Source organism: Typopeltis vanoorti, chromosome 25 (assembly GCF_054136105.1).
Source record: "Typopeltis vanoorti isolate ZY-2024b chromosome 25, IOZ_Tvanoo_1.0, whole genome shotgun sequence".
Classification (NCBI taxonomy): Eukaryota; Metazoa; Arthropoda; class Arachnida; order Uropygi; family Thelyphonidae; genus Typopeltis; species Typopeltis vanoorti.
In genome coordinates, this window is record NC_143573.1 from 14,884,896 (window position 1) to 14,911,914 (window position 27,019).

At 36.5% G+C, this 27,019-nt stretch overlaps 1 protein-coding gene across 1 annotated transcript in view; it reads left to right on the forward strand.

Annotated features, from left to right (window-relative positions):
* The window catches only part of JMJD6 (Bifunctional arginine demethylase and lysyl-hydroxylase PSR), a 216,982-nt gene that overhangs the window by 155,311 nt on the left and 34,652 nt on the right, over window positions 1–27,019 (forward strand). Inside the window, exon 5 of the mRNA XM_090414372.1 lies at window positions 13,161–13,308. Coding sequence (XP_090270498.1) covers window positions 13,161–13,308 — 148 coding nt within the window. The remainder of the gene's footprint in view (window positions 1–13,160; window positions 13,309–27,019) is intronic.

Here is a 27,019-nt window from a genome sequence, read left to right on the forward strand (position 1 = left end):
CTGTATTTAGTTATATTTCATTTTATTTAATTATATTTAGTACTTAAATGTTTTTTTGCTTGTAATTGTTTGTACTTTTTCTTATTTATTTAATGGAATTTATTAATTGAATAATTATTAAAAATTATGCTACTCGGCAGGAAGGAATGATGGCGGATTCAGCAGCAGTCCCAATTGGCGTATCGCCAAGTCCTCCACCATTTAAGAACTCAATTATAAGCAATATCATAAGGGACTTTCTGGCATGCAGTACTTGCGGCATGTATGTGTCTCCGGAATTAGCTATGTGGCTTGTGAAAGAGAGTGGAGAGTGTATGTGCGCAAAATGCAGGCAGTTGGAGGAAATAAGTGCATTAGAAATATCGATATCCGACTTTGTTGCTCCAGGAACGGGGAATTAATGTAGGAAGACAAGTAGTATGATAGGAGAGAATGAAAAAAAGATATATATGAATGAGAAAATAATAGTTGATAGTGTGGAAGGTGTGAGTGACTGTGAAAGTTTCGGAGATGGTTTTGTTTGGGAGAGTGAATTTAGATTAAGAGTGACTGACCTGCAGAGGGAGATAGTTGAAAGAGGAGGTGGAGGACTTGGCGATACGGATCTACAGCAGAAGTATGAAAGATAAGATTAGGAGAATGGAAGAGATAAATGCAAGGCAAATCAGAGTAGGAGAGAGAGAGAGAGAGAGAGAGAATTTAGGGAGTATGAGTGAGAGGTATGAGAGTGCTAGAAGAGGAGAGAATGGAAACAGTAGGAGAGAGGTATGGGAATGCTAGAAGACGAGAGGATGGAAACAGTAGGAGAGACAGAATGAGAGAGGGATATGGAAGTGCTAGAAGTGGAGAAAATGGAAACAGTACGAGAGAGGGAATGAGAGAGATGTATGGGAGTGCTAGAAGAGGAGAGAATGGAAACAGTAGGAGAGAGAGAGGTATGGGAATGCTAGAAGAGAGAATAGCAGTACAGGAGAGGGAATGAGAGAGACCTATGGGAATGAAAGAAGAGTAGAGAATGGTAACAATAGGAGAGAGGGAATGGTAAGAGGTATAATGTATGGCGACTCAATGATCCGTGGTGTTCAAGATAGGATGCGTGAGGAGTGTTTACCAGGAGGAACAATAGAGAGGGTGGCTATGGCAATTAAGAGAGGTGAAAAGGTGGATGAGATGATTGTGATGGTAGGAACGAATGACTTGGGTGGTAATGTAAGTCGGGTAGCGAGAGATATGAGATTTTTGCTTGACTGTATGGAAGAAGACAGAGAGAGGAAAAATAGTGTGCGTGCTGCCTAGGTATGATAATAATGAGCTGAGCAGAAGAGCGGCAATATTGAATGGCATAATAGCGAGAATGTGTGACAAGAAAGGACTGGTATATGTGGATGCTTGGAGTGCGTTTGAGGAAAGAGAGGAATTGTATGCAAGAGACTGTTTACATTTGAATGAGGAAGGATGTAGGCATTTGGAGAGATTGCTGTTCTGAAGAAGTCAGTGTGTCCCAGGGAGGATGATAGCAGGGGGTGGCCTCTTGTGGGAATGGATACTTGGGAGAAGGGAGATGATGTCAGGTAACACTGAGCCCAGTGGAGTCTAGAAGGGATAATGCTGGGTATAGAAACAATGGCATTTATATGCTTTATACTAATGCCAGGAGTATCTGGAATAAGGTGGCGCAGATGGCATCAGCCTGGCCAAAAATTATTGCGATCACTGAGACGTGGTTGACAGAAGGGGATATAACAACAGGAATAGAAGTCGCTGGGTATAGCATTTTTCGTCAGGATAGGAGGGGAAAGCATGGTGGTGGGGTACTGCTTATGATAAGTGATGACCTATGTCCTCTAAGAGTGGAGGCTTTGGAAGTAAGTGAGACAAATGATTTTGAGAGCGTATGGTGTGAGGTAGAGGTAGGCAAGACAGGATATTTAGTGGGGTGTTGCTACAGACCCAGGAGCACAGAGGATGGGGACCAGGAGATGTTTAGACAGCTAAGTTTGGCAAGTGCAAGAAGAATGATTGTTATGGGAGATTTTAACTATAGTAGTATAAATTGGAGAGAGGAAGATGCATGTAGCAATAGGGGAATGGAATTTCTAGAATTCTTGAGGGACAAATGTCTTAGGCAACATGTAACAGAGGGAACAAGAGGTTCAAGAGTTTTGGATTTGATTATAGCATCAGAAGAGTTGATAACAACTGAGTTGACATCTCTCCCACCAGTTGGAGAGAGTGACCATATGGTTTTGACTTGGAAAATGAATAGACATGCAGGAGTATCAAAGAGACAGGAACTTATGTGGAATTATAATGCAGGTGATTATAATAGTCTTAGACGTCAACTTCGGGAAGATTCATGGAGGGAGGAATTAGCACATGGGAAATTGTGAAAGAATATTTCTTAGCAGCAATGGTAAGTTGTATACCACGAGTGAAGAAGAGGACACAATTTGGAGTAAAGTGGATGACAAACAATATTAAACAGGAATTGCATGCGAAAAAGCGGCTATGGAAGAGATATAAGGAGACAGGTGAAGAGAAGATGCATGAAGAATATAAGACACAGGCCAAAAGAGTGACTAGTGTGGTAAGGAAAGCGAAACTGGAATATGAGAGGAGATTGGCCCTAAGATCCCTAAAAAGAGTGTGGAAGAATGATATTGTGGGATAAAAATGGGAATAGAGTGACTGATGCAGAGGACATAGTGGAATTGTTCCATGACCACTTTATTGGGGTATTTCATCCTAGAGGAGTCAGTTTTAATTCTAGAGGGATAGGGCTGATTCGAGGTTTAGAGGTACAGGAGGAGAGTGTGTTTCAGATACTGAGTACTCTGGATGTCAAGTAAAGCTGTGGGACTGGATGGTATTTCACCACGAGTTTTGAGAGAATGTGCTAGGGAACTGACAGTGCCTTTTAACCCCGCTTTTCAATGAAAGTCTGGCTTTGGCAAAGGTGCCCGGTGAATGGAAGGAAGGTAAGATAGTGCCATTGCATAAGGGTGGTAACAGACTGGAAGTGTCTAATTATAGGCCAGTCTGTGTGTCATCAGTAGTTGTTAAGATCTTGGAGAAAGTAGTGAGGGACCGTATACAGCATTGGGCAGATGAGGGTAATGTTATCTGTGAGAATCAACATGGATTTGTGAAAGGACATTCTTGTTTTTGCAATATGTTAGCCTTTTATAATAAAGTTACAAGAACATTAGATGAGGGAAAGGCATATACTGCAATTTTCTTAGACTTGGCGAAGGCATTTGACAGGGTGCCACATGATAAGCTGATATTTAAGTTGCAGCACATGGGTCTGGATGTCAGATTGGTCAACTGGATTCAGGATTGGCTGTCTGATAGGTATCAGAGAGTTGTGTATGGTGGAGCAGTTTCCAGGAGGCAGAGGGTTACAGGTGGGGTCCCACAGGGCTCAATACTAGGACCTATATTGTTTAACCTTTATATAAATGACATTGCCAGTGGATTGCAAGGGGATATTCAGTTGTTTGCGGATGATGCGAAGCTGGGAAGGATTATTAGTAATAGTGCATATGTGGTAGCCCTGCAGAGGATTTAAATAAGCTAGATAGATGGGCAAATGAATGGGGTGTCAGTATAAAGCAGCAAAATGTAAGGTCTTGAGGTTTGGGAAACATCGATGGGATGCTGCATACTCTATGGGAGGAGTTATACTGGAGGAAGTAGGGGAGACAAGAGATCTGGGGTTGATGATTGATAGAAACCTGAAGTTTAGGGGACATATTGCAAAGGTTGTGAAGGTAACACAGAGGATTGCTGCAATTATGAGAAGGACACTGACCTGCAGAGATAAGAGGGTTATCATTCAGTTGTATAAGTCTCTGATCAGACCACACTTGGACTATTGTTCTCAGATTTGGTCCCCAGGATTTGAAGGGGATAAATTAACTGTGGAAAGGATACAAAGACGGATGACAAAGATGGTTTCAGGACTGTACAAGCATAGTTATGAGGATCGGCTGAGGGAATGTGGACTGCAGAGTTTGGTGGATAGAAGGAAGAGAGGTGATATGATTGAGACTTTTAAACTGTTGAGGGGTGGTTACAGGGTTGACACTGGGGAACTCTTTCGCTTGGTTGAACAGCGGGAAGGAGTGATGACAAGAGGCCATTGCTGGAAGTTACGAAAGGAAACTGTGAGCAAGATGGTAAGGAGTGGTTTCTTTGTGTGGAGGGTGGTTGAACCATGTAAGGCGTTGCCTGATGGAGTGGTGGGAGCGAGAATGGTCAGTTAGTTTAATGAGTGGTATGATAGACTTTGTGTTTTTCAGGGGGGGGACCTCCCCTCGATGAGTGTTTTGACTCCATGGAGGCCTGAATAATAATAATAGTAATAATAATAGAACGTGATAGCAATGTTCCAGCATGTATACAGTAACAAATTCACCATTGTATTCTATGTTTATCAGTTATCTATCAGTTATATTTTACAGTTGTGAAATATAATGTGTATAAATCCAAAACATCTAATATGTGTAATTAATTGTCAATAGGCTTTTGTTGTGTAAAACTTGTGTACCACTATCCCTGATGATGTAATTCTTACAATGTACGAAACTTGATTTAATTGCTTATTTTTTATTAAACTCCTTATTTGTATTATAATGTGGTCTCGATACTGAAAACCTCTCACAGAACTGCTAAAGCACAGGAAACTTACGTGTACAAATCTATTCTTCATTCCACTTTTTATTTTACATTACTTTTAGGGATGGCCCATGTCCTTTCACCAGCCACTCTTTGTTAATCTCCTTTCTAATCTAGTAAAATTTCCCTACTAACTTAAACATCTTGATCATATTGCCTCTTTCCCACCTATTGAACAAAATTTGCAATTTACGTTCTCTCATAACCAACATTCTGGTGTCCTAATATTGCCATAGTAACTTTCCTGTTTAACTTATTATTTTCATATTACAGTGTAAATTAAGTGACCAAATTTTGCACAGCAGTGTTTTGACCTGTACTTACACACCAGGTAAAGGAATGTACCTTTAGTTTTCATGGTTTGATATTTCTTTTCTGCATAAATTTATCTGTAGCAAGCAATTGTAGCTTGCATTATTCTGTCTGTTTTGCTAAATCTCTCCATATTGAAGGTTCAGTTCTTCAGCCAGATGACCTTATTAACAATAATTTTATCATATCATAAATTTTTGAGGGCTTTCACTTCTTCTTGTTATGTCTCCCCCCCTTCTGTAACTTTTGTGCTTCATTTGACAGTTTTTCTTTCACAGCTTCCACCAGTTGCTTTCCTTTCCTTTAGTGTTACATGGTGATCAGCATTCATTTCAGACAAATTATGGAGACTACAACTTTGGTAGAAATAATTACTTCAATTTGCTGACTTTTTGACCTTCATACTAAAGTCATCATTTGGAGTAAACACAGAGAAAGAGAGAGAGAGAGAGACAAGCTACAAGGGTGGTCTGAAAAGTTCTCAGCCTAACAATGAAAAAAACGATTTTTTTCTCAAAATTAATTTCAAAATTATTTTTATTTTTCAACATAATCTCCCTTAAGACTAATACAGTTATTCCAGCGATGCTCCAGTGCCATTATCCCATCCCTGTAGTGGTTCTCAGTAAGATCTGCAAAATACTCCTCTACTGTGATCACCTCTTGATTTGAAGAAAGAAAAATGCTGACCAGCAAGGAAGAGTTTTAGTTTTGGGAACAGATAGAAGTGAGATGGAACCAAATCTGGGGAATAGGGTGGATGTCCAACAATTCATAGTGCAGATCCCTGGATGGACAAATGGCTGGATGGATGAAACAGGAATGAAATTATGGATACAAAAGATATGGGCAAAACATCCAGGTGCATTGTTTAAAAAGCCTGCGATGTTAGTGTGGGATCAATTCAGAGCTCATAAAACAGAATCAACCAAGAAGCTTCTAAAAGAAATGAATGGTACAAAAATTCTAAAAGAAATGAATACAGAATTAGCTGTCATTCCTGGAGGCCTTACAAGTCAATTACAACCCTTGGATGGATCTATTAATAAACCATTCAAAACTTTTATGTGTGGGAAGAGTGGAACAAATTGATGGCAAAGCCAAATCAATGTTACAGCAACAGTACGTATGAAACGGCCAACAATTTCAGAAGTATGTACCTGGGTGAAAAATTCATGGGAAGCTGTGAAAGAAGAGACGATTTTAAAGTCATTTAAGAAATGTGGGATAAGTAATGCGATGGATGGTACTGAAGATGACGCAGTTTTTGAAGGGAGTGACAAGAATAGTTCAGACGAAAGTAATACAAACGGTGACATTAATGAGACCATTGATAGTAGCGAGAGTGAAGATGAACTGAATATTGCTAATACAAGTGATTGTAACAATAAATAAAAATTAAGTAAGAATTTCTAAATATCTTTATATAATAAAATAGTTTTTTCTAAAAATCGTCTTCTCATAAATTTGGGGTGCATCTTATCGTCCAAAAAATACGGTAAATAAATAAAAATTCAGATAATACTGAACATTGTATTTGTTGCAAGGTACGGCCAGCACTCTAGACTTATTACAGTTTTAAAAAATAAAGTCAAGGGCATGGTTAAGCACATGAAATTAGAGCATTTAATATATTTTTGATCATTCATTGTTTGCCATAAATTTCTCTTTCCTTTTCTTCTATATATATCTACATATGCACCTGTTAGATTCACTTTATCTGTCCATAGGCTAGATGGATATTATTACTTTTTACATTTTTTTATTTATTGGCTAAAATTTGCAGAAATCATTTTAATTTTTTTAATCAGACTATTTGTAGTATCAAAATTGGGTAAAAAATTTAAAAAAAAATTCAGTGATATAAAACAGTGGCTATCCTTGATGATTAAATGAAATTAGGTATTTAGGACCTCTGCTAAATTTTTTTGAGTAATCACAATTATTTTTATTTAAATGACTATTTTTAATGGTCAAGCAATTTTATACGATACAGGTTAAATTTCATATCATCAATCATCAACCTAGCAACTTGGCTTCTTAGAGACTTATTTAATACTGCACTGAGGCAGTTATCTGAAAATCACACAAACACACACACACACACACACGTGTGTGTGTTTATATGAACTTGAATTTCTGAGAGGAAAAGAAAAAAAAAACTTCCCACCTCAACACAAGATCTGCTAATTCATTTTCAATTGAAAAGTCCTTATGAACAGTCTCTATGCATGAGACATAAACAGATAGTTTGGAGACTCTATAGCTGATTACTGGATGAGCTACAGAGATTAAAAAATAAGTATAATGAAATATTCCTTTTTATTTCCTAATACCACATAGGAAAAAAAATAGACATTTCAATTGAAAACTATTTTAATATTTTGAAAGAGACTGAGAGCTTATGAAAATATAAAATTGGTTGAGTTTCCTTGGCATTGTATTACTTGTAGGGCCTATATGGCAAACCTATGGCACGGCAATGATTTACAGGTGATATTCTTTTATACACTTATAAATTATTCAAATTTTTTTAATTATTACAATACGTTGAAGTTAAATTTTGTTTTACACAAAAGAGCAGCTATGAAAATGTGCATATGATTAGCGTGGTATTAACAAAAGATCACGCGACCCAAAGACAACTGACAATTGTTGAGTCGAAATGCTAATTCTCTTCGACTGAATTCTGTAACATCTGAAACTGTCATAACAACATTCACTATATATTTCTTAGTTTTAACACATTCGCGACGGGGTGTCATTTATCATTGCAACGGAACTTCTCATTACTGGCAGGCTCACAAAGTTTCAACCCTTGGTTGAATTATATGGCTGCTTGTTTGCATTTGAGCTATCCAGGTGAACTCACACACTCATTATATGGCATGTTTCAATTCTTGGTAGAATTTTATTTGAAGTTAGCCTTTGTGATCTGTCATAATGACATCGAGAATTTCAAATGCAATAAAACAAACACTTATTTCATGTAATTGAAAAATTGCACAATAGTTTTTAGTATACTGTGTTTCGGTGCAACATATGGTTTTGCCTGAGTATATACAGCAGAATTTCTGTGAGAGGGGGGGGGGGGGGGGCATGTGATTCGTTAGTAAGTGCCATTTTTATTCCAGCTGTTTCTAATTGCACTATTTGTTGAGAAATATATTACACAGACTACAAAAGTTTTGATACAAGAAAGAAAGAACACATTGTCTATGTAAGGAATAACAGACAGGATATATCAGGCCTTTCTTCACACTTTGCCTCTACCAACCATAATATTGAATGGGATATGAGTCATATGCCCTACATAGAAGACAACTACCATTCCAGAACATTTAAAGAAGCTGCTACAGTTGCCCGTCCAACAGGTAACTTAAATAAGAATCAAGGCCTAATCTTACCAGATATATGGAAAACTCTAATCAGATCATTTAACCAAAAAGAAATGAACTTTCATGAAAATTACATTAAATATCTCAACAAATAAAACGTTGCGCTTGTGACACGTGTATTATATCATTGTATCATGCACAGTGATAACTTTATATAATTTTTAGAATTGTCGGTTAGTTTCCTAGTTTTTGTTACTTTCTATTGCTTACCAGTGTATTCCTTTGAAAATGCTGACAGATATCAGTCAGTAAAATGTTGGATATTAAACTAATACTTACTTGACTAACATACAGAATTAAGTCTTTAATTTAAAAAAAAAAAAAAAAAAAAAAAAAAAAAAAATCAGCTAACGCCTTTTTTCCCATATATACGGGAGTAGGCGAGGCCATTTAGCCCTATCTAACTTTTGGAGACTGAGTGGGCAGTTCAATCTCCACTGGTACCCAATCAGAGACAGATGGCCCAAGGCTATCACTAATTAAGCGGTACGCAGTGAAGAGAGACGGCTCAAATGTGCCGCCATCTCGTGGTCCCTAACCGTAACACAATATATTTAATGTCTGAAATAATGTGGGTTCTACGGTCGATTTTCTTGAGTTTACAGGACGAAAAACCCGAGTTTCCGGGAGGAAAAACCTGCTTGCCCGTGCCAGAGATCGACTAACTCGGGAACCGGTCGAAAAAAGGCTTAGAAAAATTTCCTCTAGTCGCCGACTAGACTCGAAACCAAGACTTCCTTCGTGCGGCCAAGCGCGATGGTGTGCAAACGCCACATCCACTGAGCTACACAGGCTCTGGCGCCCGAACAGGGACGCCAGATTTATTATAATTTATTATAAGTCTTTAATTTATTATAAATAATTATTTATAAAATATTATATATATATATATATATATATATATATATTATGAATTTATAAATAAATTAATTAATTTTCTATTAATTTTTCCCTATTAAAAACTGCCCAGCATGTCAGCTACTCAATTTGTAAATTTTTGGCAGGCACACGTAAAAAGGTATACCACCACTGTGGCATGACGTGACATTACATGAACTCTGTTCAGGAGCTAATAGCATTACTAAAATAATTATTATCATCATCATCAGACTTATGTGGAGTCAAGAACTCTTCAAGGGATTCCATACATTATCCATGCTAGCTGTCATACTTCAATTTAAACTCATTCATACTAGGTTTACCATTCCACTCACTGCTTTTTTTTTTTTTTAAATCTAACTCTCAATGCTTTCATATCTGCACATATCTTGACCTCTTTCCACCCACCATATAATTAACAATTCCATCATCTGACATTGTCCAGCACCCTTTCAGAAGTTTTTAGGCCTCTGTCATATCACCCTTCTTTCTCCTACATGCCATTGTCTGCTATCCACGTACTCTCAATCTGTTCTCATAATCTATATTCCGTAATCCCAATATTATCTTTTTATTTCTTTTTTGAACCTTCTGCACAGTGTTTTCATCTCAGAACTCGGGAGACAATCAGATGCAGTCTTATCAAGACCTTGTAATGAAGCAAAATGATTTCCTTATCCTTAAACATTAATGTTCATTCAACACTACAATTATTCTCTGAGTTGTATTTACAGTTTTTGCTATGCGACCTCTGATTCTTTCATTTGTTTCTCCAGACATGATCCTACTAATAATAATATGGCATTTGAAATCTCATTATGCCAAAGTGCATAATTTACTATGCTTACTTATGTTGAATTGACAACCTTATTTCTTTGCCCACATCTTCAACCTTTTCAAGTCATTCTGTCAATGCTACATGTAAGTAGCATTCCTGATTTCCTTGCTTATCGTTGCATTGTCAACAAGGTATTGAAAATCTCCTGTCCTTAGTATCATTAATACATACACTAACAACAGTGATCTAAGCATTGAATCACACTCATAATGTATGGCTGATTCATCAGCCATACATTGACACTTCACTTACAATGATTCACTTACACAACTTCCATTATGAATAGTGTCCATTTATACGATGCAGCATTCATTCATTCAGTGACATGACGCACCCATGAATCAACCAGTTTACACAGACTAAAAGTTTGTTTATGACATCGCTGCTTACTACATCACTTTGTATTTTCACTATAACTGTTTATAACTATTATTTTAGTTTAGTGTTGTTAACAATAGCAAATAAAATTTAAACTAAGGGTGCAGTTGCTTTCACTGAAAAGAAGAAGACAAACTTATTACATTACATACGAAGGTTAAAATGATTAAATTTAGTGATGGTGTATCAAACACCGTGATAAGCTACAGGCTAAACTAACTATAACAATAGTAGTTACAAACAAAGATTAAGTTCCTAGTGAAGTGAAAAGTACTACACTAATTAATACTACAGTTATCTGTAAATGACAGTATTATTTCCAAAATGGAAACTTTAATGGTCTTGATTGATGACCAAACTGATTGGCATTTTCCTTTAAGTCAAGCTATTTGGAATTAGATGCATCTACACATGAGGGAAGAACAAGGAAAGAAAAGAAAAAGGCAGTGATTTGCTATACGATGGTGGTCTGGAACCGAATGCATCATATGATTGGAATGTGCCTGTAGTTTATATTCCAATCCTGTATTCTCCAATTTATGTAGTAACCTTTCATACAATATCCTCTCATATGACTAAGCACTATCTAACAGTATCACAATGTACCCATTCCCTTTAGTAAGTCCATGTTGTTCTTTGCAAAGCATATAGCTTGTCTGTCAACCCATTTCTCTATGGCAGTTCTTAACCAACTTCTCTAAAATATTCCCCACCACTCCAGAGATATTGATAGGTTAGTGATTAGACATGTAATCTTTCTTGAACTAAGACTCAAATTATACAAACATGCAAAGGGCCTAACAAGTCTGGTTGAACATTCTTTTGGTATACATGCTGATATCTCATCTGTACTACCTTTTGCCAAATTCTTATCCAGGTCATTCAACAGCTCTAGAAGAACCTCCTTCTGATGTACCCCTGTCTCTCAATACAGTGTATTTAAAACACTGTCCTTGTTACATGAATTAGATAAATGTGAATAAATATATTCACATTTATTAATACTTTTGATTAGGAAATTCAGTGCATTTGCTCTTACTTAAAATTTACGTATTTTTATAAGTAAATTCAATCAGTAACTCATAATTAATAAAAGAATCATCAGGTGCAACTGTTGTTTTTTTAATATCAATCCCACACATCCTTTAGCACATTAGTGCTGTGTATGGGTGGGGTTAAAGGAGAGAGTTTCTTGCTGTTCTTTTTTGAATAGCTGGAGGTTATACTCTGTGAGGAATATTTCATTAGGAAGGCAATAGAGATATATGAAATGAAAGATGAGTGGAAGAAATAGGTTCTATGGATTAGCTGTTGAACCATATAGATATTCCTTTATGCATTACATAAATGTATTCACATTTATTAATGCTTTTGATTAGGAAATTCAGAGACTAGGCAGAAACTTGGTGCATTATCTCTTGCTTTAGCACTTTAAAATGTATGTATTTTTTATAAGTGATTTCCATTAGTATGTAATTCATAATGAATAAAAGAACTAGGTGCAACTTTTTTTCTTTTTAATATCAATCCCATTAGCATTAGTGCTATGTATGGGCAGGGTTAAGGGAGAGGAGTTTGTTACTATTCTTTTTTGAATAGCTGGAGGTTATAGTCTGGGGAATATTTTATTAGGAAGGCCTACTCTGGAGAGTAGAGATAGGTAAAATGAATGAAAGAAACAGGTTCTGTAGATTAGCAGTCAAACCACATGGATACTGGGCAGCTGCTACTCATGTTATTGTTGACATAGTGGAAATTGGGGAAATGATTGGGGGGGGGGTTAATTCTGTAAAGCACTGCTCACAAATGTTGCCTATAGACAAGTTATATAGCAAAAAACTGATTATTTGTGAGATAATGGAAGAAATTTCCATAAGAGATGAAACTTGTTTAAGATTATAGTCTCTGAGTTGCTGAAAGGACAGGTAACCACTACAGTATACTAGAAAGGAGAGATGAGTAAGAAAAGATCGACTGTTGGGTGAGTGGCAAGGGTTTTTCTGGTATTCTTGTCAGTAGATGGATGGTTTGCATCAGGTCATTGTTCACATATACTGAAGATTTTCATTTATGTAAGCTCTCAATTACTTTAAAAGCTTTCTAAAGTGTCAAAGGCAAATACTTTGTTTATAAAATAATGATAGACAGATGTTATCCTTTATTTTAATAATTTTCATTGCTGAAAAGCCTTTCAGCTTCTTTTCTTCATTATGATTCACATAATAACAGTTTAAGAATAATAATGTTTTGAACATAATAACCTATTATGGTTATTATGTTTGAAATTTCTTCCTGGAGTCTGAGAAGAGCTGGCAACTTAAAATAGCTTTCAGCAACTGAAATGAAAAATGGTAATATACAGGTTTCTGGATGGACTTTGTGTAATTTTAGGTTGCACAATACCAGGCTAAAGATTTAAATTTTTGTAAGTTCTCGGTGACTTACACAATTTTAAGTTTCATTGACATAAAATAATGATAGATATTTAAAACTTTGTTTTAATAATTTTTATTGATTTATACCTTTTAGAATTATCTTGAATCCCTTCAATCTTTTGCATTCAATCTTTTTCATCTTCCAGTTCTTATATATGCATGCTCACTTTTATGTGGATGTGTGTATATATATATATATATATATTTTTATTTATTTTTTTTTTTTTTTTCTTATCTTAGATGGTGCCTTTTCCCCACACATACACCTAGGGAGTTAATAAAAGTACAGCCTGAAGAAGGTGGTAAACAAGTTGATGAAGCAATTACATGGTTTAAACATATTTATCCTAGAACAATGTTGCAATCTTGGCCTGAAGACTGTAAGCCTGTAAGTGATACTGAAAACTTTTATAATTGAGGTGTAAGACTTTCATTGCTAGCTATACTATTATGTCCACTCCATTCCTATAGCCACTTATTTTTCTCTATTTATTTACTTTTTTTAAAAAAAATGTTTAATTGATCATACATTTCCATATACTGTTAAAGCAGTATTATTAAAAAAAAAAAAAAATCAGCTAATGCCTTTTTATTCCCATATAGCAGTGATGTTCAACCTTTTTTACTATGCAAGCTACTTTTCTATACTAAGTTATTCGGCGATCTACTCTCTTATGTAGATCACGTTCCCCCAACCTGATATCTGATTATGCACAATTATGCAGTTAAATGCGTTCACTCACTTTGGAGGACCTACTTTCCCAGCACTAAAAACTTTAAAGAAACTAAAAACTTTATTTGTGTATTTAAAATTTTATTTATAACTTTTAATTATTTTAATACAACAAATAAAACAAATATATTGGAATTAAATATTTATTTCTCTATTTTGGAAAACCAAAGTTAGAAAAAACAACAAATTGATTACAAATTCACAAGTTACAGGAAATGCTGGTTGATTTAAAAAAAAAAAAAAGTTAATGTGAAATTTGGCATTGTTTGGACCTTGCAATATTTTCATAGTCAAGTTGATATGAAGAAGTGGCCAATTGTAGACAATCATCCAAATGATCATTTGTAATTTGGTTTCTTAATTTATTTTTTATAACATTCATATTTGAAAATGCAGATTCTGACAAGTATGTCGATCCAAAACATGACAGAATTTTTCACGCAATATCAGTTAATATTGGACATTTTTCATGTGTATACTTCTAAATGACTTCATTGTTTATTGATTTTAAATGTAAACTATTCTGAATGTTTATTATCTCCAGTTCTACTTCAGCTTGGTTTATATCAAACAGCTCACTAATTTTATTTGAAATTTCTGTGATGTTCAAGTTTTCTTGAAATGGATTATTGATAAAAGATACAATCATTTCATTTTTATTAAAATCTTTAAATCTTGAATTTATTTCTTGCTCAACTAATTCTATTTCACGAATAAATTCTTTTAAATCACAGTGAAGCGTTTCTTGATTTTGTTCAAAAAATTTTAATAAATATGTTAGATGTCAGAATTTGCGGTCATTTATATTTTTCTTTACTAAAAGTAAGTACTGTTGGTAACTTTAACATGTCAATTAAATTTTTATCTCTACCTTGTAACTCTAAATTTAAATTGATTAATTTTGTACAGAAATCTACTAAAAATGATAAGTATAACAACCATCTTTTATCACTCAATTGTGGGTAAATATCTCCTTTTTCATCAAGAAAAATTTTTATATCGTTAATTAATACAAGAAATCTTTCTAAAAATTTACTTCTGCTGAGCTAGTGAACATTATTGTATAACAGAAGTTCCCTATCATCATCTGCCTATAATTTAAATAACAGTCGTTGCAGGGCTTTTCTTCGAACAGAATTTACAATTTTAAATGTAATATCCAAAACATCTTTGTGTTTAATCTTTTATTACACAGTACTTGTTGGTGGATAATACAGCGGTACATTAAAATATCTGGATATTTGTCATCATTTTTACATAATGAAATGAAGACTGATTTATTACCTATCATTGCAGGAGAACCATTAGTAGTAATAGACACAAGTTTAAAAAGCAGAAGGTTGTGTTGTTTCACAAATTCATCAAATACCAAAAAAATGTCTTCTCCCTTAGTCCTTCCCAATAATGGTACAATTTTCAGAAGCTCTTCTTTACTTGAATAATCTTGAAATACCATGCAAATAAATACCATTAACTGAGTAGTATCAGTGAAGTTGTTTGATTCATCAAATTGTAATGAAAATGGAGCACACTGGTGAATGTCTGACATTAACTGAGTATTCTGATTGGCACTTAAAATTTCAACTCTTCTCATAACCATTGTTAACTGGTAATTAGCTTAGGAATTAACAATGCATAAAAAGGATATTAATTAAAGGCAACTTTAATGAATAACTTCAATATTTCGGCAATGTCACGTTGCTATCTTCAGGAACATAAAAATATGATATGTGCACGCAGGCACTAACAAAAGCAAATGAGGAAGAAGGCAAGAAACTAATATTGTTCCTAAAGTCCTAATGGTGCCTTCTGGTGGGCTAATTTGGTTGTCTTGGCCGTTGGGCTGAAGTTCTCATAATGTAAGTCTCCCAAATTTGGGGTAGTTTCATACACTCCATTTTGTTGAGGTTTGGAACGTTTTTTAGAGCTATTGATGATTCCTTGAATAATCTTTCATACTTAAACTTGCTGTGGTGTATTATTTTAGTTTTCTTCCAACAAATTCTATGGTGGGTATCTAAGGCATGGTCTGCCAGCCCAGAGTGGCTGTACTGGTGAAACCAGATGTAGTCTTTGTATTCTGGAATCCTGATATTTGCTGTCCTGCCTGTTTGGCTGAAGTAGGACAATCTGCAGCTGCAAGGGACCTGGTATACACCAGGTAGGTCTAGGGTAAGTGGTTGGTCTTTGGTAGAGCGGATAAGGGATGCCAACTTTTTATTTGGTCTATAACAAGAAGTCAGGTCATTTTTTTTGAGGATATTGGTTATTTTCTCAGAGGCGCCCTGGATGTAGGGGATGGTGATAGATTTGGTGTAATCTTTATTGTGGAATGGGGGGGGGGGTGTTGTGGTTTGCTGCTTTTAGTATTTTTTGGGGGTTATAGCCATTGGCTAAGAAAGTGTTGAGGATGTGGTTAGGGTCATCTGAGCAGATGACCCTAAATGCTGGTGAATGTGTCTGCATGTATGGGTGGGTTTTCTGTAAATAGAGAAAACCAAAGATCCATCAAGCTGGCGAGTGATTAAAGTGTCTAGGAAGGGGAGGGTGATGTTTTCCTCTTTTTCTAAGGTGAACTGGACTCTGGGGTGTTGGTTGTTTAAGTGTGTTTCACCAGTACAGCCACTCTGGGCTGGCAGACCATGCCTTTGATACCCACCATAGAATTCGTTGGAAGAAAACTAAAATAATACACACAGCAAGTTTAAGTATGAAAGATTATTCAAGGAATCATCAGCAGCTCTAAAAAACATTCCAAACCTCAACCAAATTAGTCCACCAGAGGGCACCATTAGGACTTTAGGAACAATATTAGTTTCTTGCCTTCTTTCTCATTTGCTTTTGTTAGTGCCTGCGTGCACATACCATATTTTTATGTTCCTGAAGATGGCAACGTGACGTTGCCGAAATATTGAAGTTATTCATTAATACCCTTTTTATGCGTTGTTAATTCCGTAAGCTAATTACCAGTTATGTATGACCAACATATAAGCCTTACTACTAGAATTACGATCACAACCATTGTTCTGGAAAGTTGTAAATCTTTAATATTCGAAATGATTTCATTTTTATTTTTAAAATCAGAAAATAAAGATTCTGCTGCTGGAAGAAATGATTCTTTTATTAACTCTCCATCAGTAAAAGGCTTTTTTGCTTTTGCTAATAATGACACTTTTAAAGATGCAATAGTAGCTGATATTGGTTTATTTATTACTTTCGAAATCATTTTTTGTTGTCCAGAAAGTCCTGCCTTTAAATTTATAGTTTTTGATTCCCGTATTTCGAAATTTTTGGGAAAATCTTCATCATATTTTGCATGTAGTGATCGAAAATGTCTCTCAATATTACCTTTTTTTGGAATTGCTACAGATGAGTTACAAATCAAACAACAACACTTTCCATTTATCATTGTAAAGAAATAATCCATTTCCCATTCCTTGTGAAAATGATACACTCATGATTATCCTCAAATTAAAAAAAAACTTTTAAATGTTTTATTAAAATAAAAAATGTTTATAACTTATCAATTAGCGAACAAAATAATGGTAAATCCAATGATAAATTTAGAGCAACTGAAACTCAACTGAAATTCCAACACTGGATAGTGGGAAGTTTGTGATGTAGTTACGAGTAAACACGATTATAAACGAAACGCATACGATGTGCTTTGCTTATAATCATATTCACTCGGCTCACTGTTTGACTTCCACTGATCCAAATTAATTCATTTACCCGGACTTATAAGAAAATTACTGATTTGACAATGTTAGCGAAAAATAAATAAACAATAGCAATACGCTTAAAGAGAATTAAAAAATAATGCAAAATAACGATAAATAAAATATTATGTTTTCAGTTTTAATTAAATTTGTAAGTAAGGAGGAATAAACAAGGGATCGACCAAAAATCGTTCCACGATCGACCTGTTGGTCACAATCGACGGGTTGAACACCACTGTCATATTGGGAGTAGGCGAGGCCGTTTTAGCCCTATCTAAATTTTGGAGACTGAGTGGGCAGTTCAATCTCCACTGGTACCCAATCTGAGGTAGCTGGCCCAAGGCTATCACTAATTAAGCAGCACGCAGTGAAGAGAGATGGCTCAACAAGTGCTGCCATATCGTGGTCCCTAACAGAATATATTTTAATGTCTGAAATAATGTGGGTTCTACAGTTGATTTTCTTGAGTTTACGAGATGAAAAATCCGAGTTTCCAGGAGAACCCGCTTGCCCGTGCCAGAAATCGACTAACTCGGGAACTGGTTGAAAAAAGGCTTAGAAAAATTTCCTCTAGTCACTGACTAGATTCGAAAGCAAGTCTACCTTCGTGCAGTCAAGCACTGTGGTGTTAAAATTATGATATTTATTATGAAAGATTCAGTGCATTCTATAGTCATTGTACTGATTTTAACAACACATGAATAAAAGCACTTAACACTTAAGATAAAAATGCTTCGTTTTACAAAATAAAGCCATTCTTACTTTTATTCAGAAAAGTTGTATTACTATTATGTGGGGGGAAAAAAATCAAATATCTACCAATTGACATTGCTTGCAGCCATTGAGCACATTTGTGGATGGGTAAATATTATTAATATATATTATCTAAGAAAACACTTCATATTATTACAGAATAACATAAACAAATTGATGAAATGAGTGGAAGGAGGGTAATTATTATAATGGGGATTTCAACTATGGTAACATTGATTGGAAGGAGGAGAGGACACATGTGAGGAAGGAAATGGATTTTATTCAATTATTAAGGGATAACTATCTGAAACAACATGTAATTGAAAATACTAGGGGTGTGAGAGTGCTTGACCTGGTAAGAGTATCTGAGAATTTGACTGTAATGAATATGACCATGTTGCCACCTATTGGTGAGAGTGATCATAAGGTCTTGACCTGGGAGGTGGCTAAAGGTGTGAAATTTGTGATTAAGACAGGGTATATGTGGAATTACCGTGCTGGCAAGTATGACAAGCTTAGGAGATTGCTTGGATCAGTGCCATGGCATGTACAACTGCAAGGGCTTGACGTCGATAGAGCATGGGAAGTGATCAAAGAGCATTTACAGGAGGTTATGGCTGATTGTATACCTAAGGTCCGAATAGTGAAACAAGGAGGGGTTAAATGGATGAATAACACCATTAAGCTTGAGCTGCAAAAAAAGAAACAACTATGGAGGGAATTTAAAGAAAGGGGTGACCTGCAGGCACACGAACGGTATAAAGTACAGGCCAGAAGGGTAACGAGTGTGGTAAAAACAGCAAAAGCCGATTATGAAAGGAAACTAGCTATGCAAGCAAAAGAGAATCCCAAACAGTTCTTTCAATATGCTGCAAGCAAGAAAAAAACTGTACATGGCAAAATGATTTTAAGGAATGACGATGGTAAAGAGTTCACTGAACCAGTCGATATAGTGGAGTTACTGAGCGCGCACTTTGCAAAAGTATATCATCCAGGTGGTGACATTGAAAAAATGAAGGAACCATTAGTTTATATGGGAATTGTGATGAATGAAGTGGAGGTGAATAGTCTATTACAGAACCTTAATGTGAATACATCTGTGGGATTGGATGGTATACCGGCACGGGTCTTGCATGAAGCGGCTAATGAATTATCAGTGCCCTTGACCATGTTGTTTAATCTGAGTCTCAGGTCTGGCTTAGTCCCGAAGGCATGGAAAGAGGGGAAAATAGTTTCACTGCATAAAGGAGGATCCAAGACTACGGTTGCAAATTACCGACCGATCAGCATATCAGGAGTCGTTGTCAAGGTCTTGGAGAAAGTAGTCAAGGGAAAAATACAGGAATGGATTGATGAAAATGAGATACTGTACAGAGGACAGCATGGCTTTGTGAAGGGTAGATCATGCCTCAGTAACTTGCTCAAGTTTTATAACAAGGTGATGGCTGAACTGGATAAGGGAAATGGGTTTACAGTGATACTGCTGGACCTGGCAAAGGCGTTTGACAGGATACCACATGGAATTCTAATCCGTAAACTACAACATATGGGAATGGATATAGGGTTGGTGAGATGGATAGCTGGGTAGTTGATGGAGAGATATCAAAGAGTAGTTTATTCAGGAGTAGAGTCCAAAAAACGGCCTGTGACTAGTGGTGTGCCACAGGGTTCTGTTCTTGGACCACTGCTGTTTAATCTGTTCATTAACGATATAGGGAAGGGTCTAAGTGGGACAGTTCATTTGTTCGCTGATGATGCAAAGTTGGGTAGGGCGATAGTGAATGCAGAAGATGTCAAAGTCTTGCAAGATGACTTAGATAGATTGGAGTTCTGGACTAAGGAGAATGGATGTCAATTTAATGTGACAAAATGTAAGGTTATGCATTTTGGAGTGAAAAGATTAGCAGCAGTATACCACATTGGTGGAACTGTACTCCAAGAGATTGATGAGGCCAGGGACTTGGGAGTGTTGGTGGATAGGGAGATGAAGTTTAGGGGGCACATTGCGAAAGTAGCTAAATCAGCTCATCAACTCACTTGGTTGTTGAAAAATACCTTGACGAGCAGAGAAAAACAAGTTATTGTACCTCTGTACCGAGCCCTGATAAGACCTCATCTCGACTACTGTGCCCAGATTTGGTCACCTCGGTTCCTTCTTGATGGGGAGGAGGTTGAGAGGATCCAGAGGCGAGTGACTAAGATGATAGCAGGTCTATGGAATGAACCATATGAGAACAGGTTGAAGATTTGTGGGTTGCAGAAACTAGTTGATAGGTGGAAAAGGGGAGACATGATTGAGACATTCAAATTGCTAAAAGGATTCTATAAGATTAATTCAGATGATATTTTTGAGATCAGGACTGGTGGTGGGAGAACTAGGGGACACCCATGGAAGCTGGGCAAGAGCGTGGTTAGCAGGGGTGTTAGAGCTGGGTTCTTTACTTTTAGAGTGGTAAATGAGTGGAATAAGCTGCCAGAGTCTGTTGTGGGTGCTATGACAGTGAGCGAGTTCAAGGCAAGGTATGATGGATACTGTGAGAATGTTGAACAGCTGCGTGAATATGATGTTTAGGGCCTCCCTCGATGAGTCTAAGGACTCCTGGAGTAGCCCGTGGTAATAATAATAATAATAATAATAATAACCTATTTGTGATCGTTTCAAGTTCTCTTGGATAAATACAGGGGTCTCTACAGCTTCAGTTGCAGCTGGTGTGAAGACCTTTACCTCTCAATCCCAAAGAAGTTCTGTGAATGAAGAAATGGAAAAGCTTCTGATGATCTGGATGAATGAGCATCAAATGGCTGGTGACACTGTGACTCAAGAGATGATCTGCAGCAAAGCCAGAATGATTTATGAAAATTTGAAGAAAAATGTGGCAGGCCACAGTACAGTAGAGACAGAGGAAGAATTCAAAGGAAGCAGAGGATGGTTTGAGAAGTTTGTTAGAGAATTTCAGGAGTGGACCATCATTCATAGATACAAGCCAGAACAAGTATTTAATTGTGATGAAACTGGGTTGTTCTGGAAGCAAATACCCAAAAGAACTTTCATCACAAAAGAAGAGAAGTGTATGCCAGGGTACAAACCTATGAAAGATAGAATAATTCTTTTATTTTGTGCTAATGCAAATGGTGATCTCAAAATTAAATACCAATGTTGGTCTACCACTCTGAGACACCAAGATTTTTCAAGAAGGAGAATGTTTGCAAGCCCATGCTTAGTGTTTATTGGAAGTCAAACACTAAGGCATGGGCAACAAGAAGCATATTCACAGAGTGGATCGTGGAGCTGTTTGGGCCCATGGTGAAAAAGTACCTGAGAGAAGGAAACTTGCCTGAAGAGGCTGTGCTTCTTCTGGACAATGCTCCAGGGCATCCACCTGGCTTGGAAGAATATTTGGAGGCAGAATTTAACTTCATCAAGATAAAATTTCTTCCTGCAAACACCACATCTATTTTGCAACCCATGGGCCAACAGGTCATATCAAACTTTAAGAAATTGTATACAAAACACGTTCCAAAGATGTTTTGATGCAACTTCATTTACCAGTTTGACTCTGAGGGAATTCTGGAAGGATCATTATCATATCCTTCATGCTATTCACGTCATTGCCATGGCATGGGATGAAGTGTCAGTTAGGACGCTTAATGCTGGAAAAAGTTATGTCCAGACTGCTGCAAGATAAGAAGTGCTGTTTCTGGTGTTCAAGATGCTGCTGAAAATGCTGACATTGTAGATTAGATAGTCTCCTTGGGCAAAGCATTACATTTGGAGGTAAATGAAGAACATGTAGGAGAATTAGTTGAAGAACACTCAAAAGATCTGACAAAAGAAGATCTTGAAGGGTTGAAAAAGCAACTGAATCAGGAAAGAGACAAGGAAGATAAAGAGTGCAGAGGACAGCAATAAAAAGGGAAGAATGCCAATAGGTGACATTAAAAAAATGCTGCACTACTGGGAAGAGTTTCGGTCTTTGGCTACAAAGTGGCATCCCAACAAGTTTGAAATGAACAGACTTTGTGCCTTGGTTGAAGACAAGTGTCTGAATCATTGTAAAAACATTCTGAAAAAAAGAGAAGTTCAATCAACTTTGGACAGATTTTTGACTTCACCTTTAACAAAGAGACAGAGGCCAGCTACTGAAGAAGAGGAGACTTACCTTGAATAAATTTTGAAAATTTGGAAGAAGAATAGTAAAAGCATTGTGTACATATTGTCAGTTTAATAAAGTGTATATAATAGTGTAAAGATCGTCAGTTTTGCATTCTACTTTCCATTCTCCTTCATCTAATTGCTCAGCCTTTGGCGAGTTTTTGCCCTTTTATAGTGTGCTTTTTACTATTTTATAAAACTTATCTTTAAATAGTAGGCAGCATCTAGAATGAATGAAACGATTTTCTATAGAAACCTACGGGAAATCACATTTTGGCTAACGAATTATCTTCATAAGCCAAGGTATCACTGTATACTGTATATGAAATTGATGACAGAAAGTGTTAGTAGCGAGAATATTGCGGCGAAAATGGGTGCATTTGAAAGAGAAGGATGGTGAGAAAGAGAGGCGAAAAAATGTTAAAACAAAATCACTGAAAAAGAAAAAGAGCGATTTGAAAACTGTAACGGATGTTAAAAGGGGCGAGAGTGGCAGAAGGAAATGAAATTGAGAGAACGAATGAAACTAGAAATGGCATGATGCAAAAATCGAAAGAATGGACGATAGCGAAAAAAGAATGAATGATAGAGAAAGTTGGATGCATGTTGGACTGAAAGAACAGAAACAAAGAAGGATGAATGAGAGTGAAAGTGAGAAGAGGGGATTGAGAGTTAGAAACAAAAAGATTGAATGATAGAGAGAATGTGTCGCGAGATTCTGAAGTTGAATTGGATTGGATGAGGCAAGAAATGAAATGGATGCGGAATGAAATGAAGAAAATTCAGGTGAGGACTATTAAAATAAATAATGATCGAATGAAAGAGTTAATAAAAGATGAGCGAGTGGCATTGTATGGCGACACCATTATTAAAGGTGTGCTGGAGGATAGAATGCACAAGGTATGTTTTCCAGGCACGAAAATGAGTAGAGTGATTGAGGCATTGGATATGAGGCAGGAGCGAGCAAAAGAGTTGTTGTTGTCTTGTCCTTTGACGAGTCTAAGATGTTTCCGTGTGCTCCTTGTACTGCTTTGGCTATGTCAATGATTTTGTTTGTATAGAGTTGTTATTCAGGATTAGGATCTATTTCTTGCAAGGCTGCTGTAATTGCTGGACAGGTAAAGAGGTGAGTGGGTGTCAGTTCAGTATTGGGGCTGTTGTTGCAGTTTCTATATGTTCTCATATCATCTGTATTGATCTTCATTCCTCTATAATGTCCTTTTCATAGTCTTGCTATCGTGGTGGAGGTCCTTCTGTCAGCACTGATTTCAGGAATCTGATGTTGTATCACTGATTATTGTTGAATTAGTTTAGCTTTTGCTAGTGCATTGGCATCAGCAAGAGTTATCATATGAGTTTCTTGGTTGAGTTCTCTAGCCTCTTTTGCTAATTTATCAGCTGCTTCATTGTAATCAGTGCCTACATGAGCAGGAATCCATTGTAAAATGCAACTTTTTCCTAAACACTTTAATTGATTTAAGAGTTTATGGATGTCTTGTGTGAGCTTGGTATTGTAATTTTTGATTGCCTCCATAGCTGATCTTGAGTCACCGTAAATTATAATTCCTTCAGATTGTTGAGATGATGACAGTTTTAAGTAGGCTTCTAGTGCTTTATTTATTGCGTAGAGTTCGCTGGTAAAATTGGAAGCGATTCTCTCAGATCCAACTTTTATTGAAAGTTTTTCACCTTTTGGGAGTAGAAGGAGAACACCAGTGCCTCCATTAATCATATTGGTGTCCGAGCAAAAGAATTAATAGGTACGAATGATTTGAGAGAGGACAAAGAGTGTGTCAGAATGGATATCAGGAGGCTGCTTAGAAGAATAAAAGAGAATAGTGTGACAGGAAGGGTAGTTAGCGTGTTGCCTAGGTATGACTGTGGTGAAGTGAGGAGGAGAGCAAGGATTATGAATGATATGCCAGCTGAAATGTGTGAGGAGACAGGAGTACAGTTTGTTAATGTGTGGAATGAGTTTGAGGGACGAAGTGAACTGTATGGGAGCGATTGACTGCATTTCAGTGGTTATGGTGTGAGTCACTTGGAGAGACTGCTGCTGGAAGGTAGAGAAGTGAATACAGAGAATGAATCACATTGAGTGCAAAGTGATGTGGAAGAGCGGGCGAGTAAGACAGGAGAGATTGAAGAGGTAGTTATGAATTGGGAAGTGAGTGGTATGAGTATAGAAAATGAGAGAATGGGTGTGCAAGAAGAGCAGGGAAACTGGGAGGCTCAGGGTGGATAGGGGTACACAGCATGAGAAAGATGGATGCTCCAAGAGGAGGTGAGCATGTGTAGGCAGGAAAGGAATGGGATGACCAGGGATCAAGAGGAAATAGTTGGAATTGAAAAGGGTTTTAAAATGAAGAAGCAGAAAGGGAAATGGCCCCAGTCGAGCATGGAGAGATCACATTGAGTGAGTGGTAGTATCAGTGGAACTAGCTGTAGATCCAGAGGTGAGCTGTTGTGTTTGTATACAAATGCTAGAAGTATAAGAAACAAGGCAGATGAAATGGTTGCACTAATTACATCTCTTCACCCAAAGATTGTCGGAATAAGTGAGACATGATTGGAAGAGGATGACATCGTGACAGGAATAAAGATGGAAGGGTATGATGTGTTTTGTGAGGACAGAGGGGGTAAAAAGGGAGGGGGAGTGCTATTGATGATAGAGAAAGAGTTATGTCCATATAAAGTGGAGATGCAAGAGGGAAATAGTGCCAGTGGTTTTGAGGCAGTATGGTGTGATATAGAGGTGAATGGAATCAAGTACTAGGTGGGATGTTGTTATAGACCAGGTAATGTGGATGGTGGTGATAATGAAATGTACAATCAAATTAGCCAAGTAAATAAGAAAAGGATGATCATTATGGGTGATTTTAATTATGGCAGTATAGACTGGAATGATGAGATAGCAACTGGAAGTAAAGAAAATGAGTTTCTTGAGTTTTTGAGGGATAACTACCTCAGACAATATGTAACAAAGGGCACACAAGGATTTGAGGGTCTTGGATTTGGTCATCTAATCAGAGGATGTAATTGTAAATGAGGTGTCAAATTGTTGTGTCCCATTTTATGATTATTATTCTATCTAGTGAAATTCTGCTTATCTATATTCAACTTTTATCTATGTACGATATCACCCCAAAATACAAATATTTAAGCTATTTCTCCCCTTAGTGTCCCTAATATTTATATTATACTGCACCTTTTGGGACATTTAGTTTGAGATATAAAATACAAAAACAAGGAGCAATTGCTAAAATATGTCTGAATGTGAAACAATATTGCAGTCGTGACACTTTATCTCGTTACTCATTTAAATATTCTCCCCTCCCGCGTGATTAGGTTTGTACGTTTTCAAGTGGTACATTGGGCAGCAATTTCAGACAACTGTTTTATCATGAGCAAAGGTTTATTAAACTCATTAGTATGGTACAATTCAATTTCTAATATAATTCAATTCAATACTAAGAAAACATTTACAAAATAACCTTAGCTTATCACAAGTAATTTGGCTATGATCCTATATGGGTATTGCGATCATGCGGCCATAACAAATTCAACTCATACAATCATATGTATAATCCCAGATCTAATTAACACATTAGTTAACTCTATATTAGTCTGAATATGCTATATGCTGTAGCACATGAACATATGTGATCAATTCACTCTATTTAACTATCTAAAACTATGTAGATTAAATTATCCTTTCACTGTGTTAACACATAACTTTGACATTTAAAACTTTCCTATAAGTTACAATACACGTGCATAAATCTCAGGACACATAATTACTTATATAATATTAATATTAACAAGCATACTTTCATTATAATCAGTCATGTACTAAAGTCCTAGTATAAATTTCCTTAGTCTCTTCAACAGTTCAGTAATAGAATAATGATTCCAATTGCAGACGATTTTCAGTTAACACGAGATTTTTTTACAGTACCTTTTTTTCCTTGAGTTTTCTATATTGGCCTCTACCTTTTTTTCGATTGTACTATCCTGGTATGATCTCTCTTATAATCTGTTACTCCTAAGTTCTTTTGGCATTAAACTGTGCTTATGCAATCTTAACTTTTCGTTCTTGAATTAAGGACACACTTTAGAATCATCTATACCATGGCTGTCAAACTCACCACGTGGACACCGACTTCTTTACAGATTTCCTTTTTTCATAGTTGTCACTGGATGAAAAAAGGAAAATTCCTTTAGCTAAATGGGATTCCTCGTTTCTTACCATAGGAAATACGGAATCGAAATCCTGCTCACTACTTGTTCCCTTGTTGTGTCGGACGGAGATATAACTCCAACCCCGCCACTCAGGAAAACCACGTGAAAACCTATGAAAACCTATACAAAGGGGCTCGTGAAGAAACTATCCAGGAAAAAGCCTCGTGGGGGGGGGGGTTCTAACCCTTTTATACCTTGACCCCTCCTGGCACCCCTTACTGGATTCGACTTCACCGACCAATTAGGGTGGCGTTTTTCTGCCAAAAACATCCTGAGGTCAGCGAGCATGCAACTCGCACGTGACGATATCTAAATCCAGGAATTGACCCTGAGCGATAGTCTATTGTTTTTCTTTTGCTAGCCTCTAAAGTAATCCCCCTTCCAAATTTTCTAAGAATTTACTTAATATTTTAATCTCTAGCCTGTCACATACAATTACTTATGACTAATCTTTTCTGTTTTACTTAGCTAAATTTTTTTTTTTTTTTATCACAACTGT